The 6,000-nt window shown below is 39.7% G+C and overlaps 1 protein-coding gene across 1 annotated transcript; it reads left to right on the top strand.

Moving 5' to 3' along the window:
* The first annotated feature begins 1,081 nt into the window (after positions 1 to 1,081).
* On the top strand, positions 1,082 to 5,741 carry dmrt2b (doublesex and mab-3 related transcription factor 2b). Its single transcript, XM_088927658.1, has 3 exons — positions 1,082 to 1,791; positions 2,532 to 2,643; positions 3,743 to 5,741. Exons 1-3 carry the CDS (start codon positions 1,435 to 1,437, stop codon positions 4,537 to 4,539), a joined length of 1,266 nt encoding a protein of 421 aa, XP_088783784.1. The 5' UTR covers positions 1,082 to 1,434; the 3' UTR covers positions 4,540 to 5,741.
* The last annotated feature ends 259 nt before the right edge of the window (positions 5,742 to 6,000 follow it).

Raw genomic sequence — 6,000 nt, forward strand, 5'->3', positions numbered from 1 at the left:
TGTCTCTTCTGAAGTCAGGCGTTCCCCGTGCAGTGTCCCCTGTCACCAGAGTAAGGCATTGGTTTGGAAATTCTGCACCGGGGAAAGTGCGCCCCCTACTGCCCTCCATTTCGACAAGCAACCTGGTTTTCCTTAGCATTTTGCTGTCTCTCTGACCAGGCTCTGTCTTGCTTAATCCATGTGCCTTTCTTGAGCTAGAGAATCACCCTATTTACAACTCAGAAATATTTTCTGTCCTCTATATTTTCCGTTAGCTTCAGCACGTATTGCAATCAAAAAAGGGATAGTAGAATACACTTATTTTTTTATGAACGTTTCTTTCGTCAAATAATATTTTAACATTGTACAACAGAACAGCACAAATGTTACTGTACATGTAAGAGAGGCTCTTTTCAGCAGTGCGCCTTCCAAGAACGTTATTAAAGGTAAAATGATTCTTCTTCGTATTAAATACGAACACCTTGCTCACACACCATACAAATTCCAAATACCCACAATGCAATTATAGGTCCTTCTCAGTTATACATTGTTATTAATGGCCGGAGAGAAATCAAATGGTTTCTGCACTTAACGGAAGAAGAGCATTTGTGTCTGTGTTATGACAACTTCCTTGGTTAAATCTTGCTGTTATTTCAATTTGTATTCACATTTATTAAGACGTAATACCTGCCTTGCAATCCAAAGCTGAGCTGATCAAATAAAATATAAAAAAACTTTGACACAATTTGCCAGTTTTAATTTTAGTCCGTAATTAGTAAATGACGCACTCTCGGGTGAGATTAGTGTTTACCATGCAATTAATTCCTTGAATCCGCTGTACTTACCTTCGTCCTATTCAACTGCTTTACTGTATACAGTATGTAGGTCTAGCGAAATCTGGAACGCTTAAATTAAAGTTTGATTTGATATTTGTTTTAACAGCATGCTTAAAAAAGCACTAGATGTTCACGTCTTTAACAGTGAATGTCGGCAATTGAGTGTCCTTGGGGTCGTGGAAAGAAAGGGTTAAATTTCATGTCAAGACAAGTGACGTCCAACATTATTTGGGGTGTAGACAGTACACTCATTAAAAGCAAACACAGAAATAAGAGGTAAAATGAGGAGGCGGTTAGGACAGGTAAACCTGCGTGTACATTTCTCGGGTTGGTTTAATTACCATGGGATGTCAAAGGAGCAGCGTTGTAGTGTGAGCTGGTGAACATCTTGGACAGATCGAGTAGGACTACAGCGCGTTGTTTTTAACGGCTTTAACATAATTTTGGAAAAATGAATAGGGTGCAAAGTTGATACAAAATACAACGAAAATGCGTAAAAAGTAAAAAAAAAAGTTCAACAGGTGAATCTGGTACCGAAGTACGTCTTCTTTTTTTAAAAAAAAATCTTTCCCTGAACTACGTGATACATTTCTGTGTAGCGGAAAGGTACCGATTATAGATGTCCAAGGGGTTGAAAACACAGCAGGGATCGAAAAGGCTCGATTTGCTCACACCGGAGTGCGATGAAGACATCGATGTAGAAAGTGTGGATGGGTGTCTGTCCCCGGGCGGCTCAGAGGAACTCGGCGTCGGCCAGGAGCGAGGGGCGAGGCCGGTGTCCGAGCTGCGGCAGCGCGGCCAGACGCGCAGCCCCAAGTGTGCGCGTTGCAGGAACCATGGCGTGGTGTCCTGCCTCAAAGGCCACAAGCGGTTCTGTCGCTGGCGGGACTGCAGGTGTACCAACTGCCTGCTCGTCGTGGAGCGACAGCGGGTGATGGCAGCGCAGGTGGCCCTAAGGAGACAGCAAGCCACGGAGGTGGGTGCGCTCTTTATTTAATACTAAAATTAGGTTCATTTTCTCTATTAGATATGGGTGAAACCGTGCCACTGACGCTACGTATTTAAACGAGTTAAAATACACGTTGAAATAGTAGTACAAAAGATTAATTTTCATTTTACCGTAAACTTGTTGAAGTGATCAGCAGTAATGTTACATGCTTAAACTAAAGAGATATTTGATGTGGTAAAAAGCATTTCCTTTAAAATTCCGAAATATTTTTATATATCGTCATAATATTTAATATATTTACAGTATATAAATAATGCATTAAGACTGGATGAATGTATACAGTTTACAGCCTCGTGCTTCTGCACATATATGCGTGCAAACTGCAAAATGTGTTTTATTTTATCATGATTCTGATGGTGATTTATATATCGGAGGCAGACAACAACTGCTGTCCGCTGATACTGCAATGTATCTTGAGTTAGTTAGCAGTTCGATTTCAATCCGTGTCGTGCTGTGCGCTCTCAATTTCCAAGGTTTTGTCGCTTCGATTGCGTGCAGTTTGAGTACACTGTACAGTATGTCCAACAGGGTGTACTGTAATTATTGTCGAGCGAAATCATTCTTAGTTTTTGTTTTAAACCGTTACTGGAATATCATCTCAGTGACAGAAAACACTGAAAAAACTGTAACCCCTGGCTGTTTTGTATTTACATTAAATTAATGTAAGAATCCAATTTTATCTCGGATGTTTTTTTTCTAATTCGCAGGTGAAGAAAGATGCCAATGGAATCGCAGTCTCAGCAGGAGTCAAAATCAGAAGACCTCCCTACCACCGCTACACGAGGGAGCCTAGTCTTCTAGCAAAAAGTATTCTGGAAGGTATAGCTTTGTATAATCTGTTTATAATGTGGCATTTAGGATAGCACGGTTTTGTTTTTGTGTTTTAAAATGAGTACAATGCATTTAAGAGTGCTTAATTTAAAAGCTGTCAACTGCTAATTGTAAACATAATTCAGATAATCGATATTCCAAACAGAGTACCTGGTCAGCTGTATTAAGAAGTTTATGAAGCTGTCTGTGATGCGGGGAACTTAATTCTTTTTATTGTACCAGATGGGAAATTTGCTTAACAGGCAGGTAAAAGCCAAAACACAATACACAAGACATTTAACACAACATGAACCCTTTAACAAATAAGAAACATGTATGATGAGAAAAAATATATAAAGTAAAATACATAATCAATTGTAGAAGTTAAGCAGGTTAATAGCTGTGGGAATAAATGATGACTTAGTTCTGTTGCACTTGAATCTGGGTAATTTAATGTAAATCAATGGCCAGATGGAAGGAGCTCGAATTCACTGTGCAAGTGGTGGTCATGACAATGATTATATTGGTTTTGCAAATATTAACGATTAAATGTTTGTTAGCTGCAGGTGTCGTCCACCAATAATTTTGCTGGCTGTCTTGCTCAGTCTGTTCTTATTGTGTGAATTAAGGTTACCAACCCAGGCTACCTTGGTGAATGTTAGGACAGATTCAATAAAAGTGATTGGGAATATCAACCACATTGTGCTGTTTGTAGATGGCAGAATTCATTGTAGATTATTTTGTACTTAAACCTTTTTTTCTTTTTAGTACATTTGATAATTATGACAGCACATTCATTACCCTCATGCTAAATCAGGCTTATGACATTTAACTTATATTGACCTACAGTATATACAGTATACACAACATAGTACCTGTGTTTGTATGCATAAAGCACTAAAGTGTTCTTTTGAAATGTGTTGGATTTTCCTTGCTGTTAGTCCCATGTTTATGTATTTACAACTTTATTTTTAATGATATAATATTAAAATATCTTTGTTTTTCAAATATTGTTACTCGGGTTTTCCAAGGGCAAACCTACTCAGAGCTAACTCTAGGCCTTCAGATGAAGGTTGGAATAAAACATGAACCTGCTCATTCCCTTCAGGATACAAGCCTGCTGTTTTAGAAGACTCCGTGTGGGCAAAGACGACGCCCTACCCCGCCCTGAGTGAAAGGATGAGGAAGAGACGGGCTTTTGCAGATAAGGAGCTGGAGGGCATCATGTTAGAAAGAGAAGTCAGGCAAAAAGAACTGGAAGACCTGTCTGGACTGAAAATGCTTGGACCTCTGTTGCCAGGTCCTGTAACCAGGTGCTGCACATTTCAAGGGCCAATACAAGATGCTTATTTGCCTTTTCTGAAAACCAGTCCCATACTACTGGAGTGTGGGTTGCAGTGCTGCTTAGCCCAAGAGCTGGTGTTGTCCGGGTCAGCGCAGTGCCATAACGAACATCCACCACTTCAGGACAACGGGCTGCAGATGGAGCCTGTGGATGTGCCCGGAATAAAGGATTTGGGGTGTTTGGAAAGCTGCAGGGAAAGCCTGACCTACTGCGGGACTCTACAGCCTTCGCCCCCGCCGAGGTGCGCTTTGCAAAACCCGTGTCCATCGGAGCGCGCCGCTCCAGTGCGTCAGAACAGCACCGATGTCACCTTCCAGCTCCAGCTCCCACGTCGACGGGCCACATGCGTGTCATCTCCGAGCCTCGAGGGCGCCGAGTCCGAACCATGGGGAGGCAGTCGGGAAGACTGTAAGAATCCCAGGTGCTACGGATTCACAGTTCAGCCCCTCAAAGAAACAAGTGTCTGCAGTGTCAGCCAGGAACAAAATGACACGAAAAAGCCACCATTCCAGGGAGTTAGAACATTGCCTTTTTCAGTAGAATCACTGCTGAGGAGTTAAAAGGAATCTATAGCCATGCAAGACAATTCAGTCATGTACTGTATGCAGTTTCCTTAGTGTTAAACGTCAAAGAGCAAATTAGTTTCTGTCTAATTTTAAAACCAAGTTCCAAAGAAATGGGGCAACCCCTATATGGTAGCATAAATGAGTAAAAACAGAGTAATTATAGCATAGCACAATGGAATAATGGTAATAACCTGATAGAAAGTCAAAGGTAATGCATTGCACAAACTCTGGGAAAACATGGGCAAAGCAAAGTAAAATGTGTGGTGTAAAAACGGTGAAGTCTGCAGGTTATACTTCAGTTATACTGAGATAAGCAACCGTAAGGAACGGCATCATAGCATGTCCAAACAACAACTTTTCTGAGTTAACAGTTCTTTATGTCTGAAAAAAGGCTAAATGAAAAGCGTTTGACAAAAAGTATTCCCAGATAAACTGGTCAGTGTAATCCACAAGGAGGCAGAACATAAGAAGTTAAAAATAAGAGGCCATTCAACCAAATGGTTAACTGATCCAAGGATCTCACCCAGCTGTGTCTACAAAGAAACCACGGCTTCAACATCATGGCTGGGTAGCTTATTCTAGACTCATACAACCCACTGTGTAAAGAAGAGCCCCCTTATCTGAAATTATGTCTTAAAGAGGAGTTCTTTGATAAAGCCATCTTGTGTTCTGTTTACAGAAAATAGCCTCTGCAGTAAGTTCTCAGTGTTCTGGAACATTTTATGCATAATAACATTTGTTACTACACACAGTACAGTATCTAACAGTCAAGAGCCAGGGACATTTACAATCAATTTTAAAGGCAAATGAAAGATAAAATGTATTAATGTGCTTGTGTGGTAGTTTACCAACAATGTGCAGAAATGTGTATTTTCATTAGAGCTTCTGCTCATTCATAACTTGTTTTAATGAAGAAGCGAATATTTTGCTTTTACGGATTCATATTTTGAAGAATATCTCAGGGATTACAGATCTACAAAAAACATATGGACCCACCCTGTATATCAAGGGCCTGCTATGAACATCTCAACTTTGAAACCAGTCCTGGACTCATAAATACTTGAAAACAATTCACAACTGGTGTGAAACCCTTAATTAATAAAGTTAACTCATGAATTTATTCCACCTCTAATATCTTATATGTTTAAAAGTAGTTTTTTAATGTCAGTATTTTTCTATATTAAAGATAATAAGGATATTCTGATGCTTTTTATTTTTGATATACCTTATAAACAATATAATAAGAGCTTTATGAAGCTCTTGCAGTAAGAAAGTAACTGAAACTCAACCCTGCCAACAACCTTTCCAAACTGTAGTTAAATATGACAGGTATGGGATTAATCAATTTATCAGATGTATGCTCACTCTTACGACAACATTTCCTTATTTCAGTAGTCAGTCTGTTAGTTTGCAAAGGAACAAGTAATAGGTTTATTCCATGCTGAAAAAAAGAAG

This window comes from Atractosteus spatula, chromosome 11, assembly GCF_055471065.1.
Source record: "Atractosteus spatula isolate fAtrSpa1 chromosome 11, fAtrSpa1.hap1, whole genome shotgun sequence".
NCBI lineage: Eukaryota > Metazoa > Chordata > Actinopteri > Semionotiformes > Lepisosteidae > Atractosteus > Atractosteus spatula.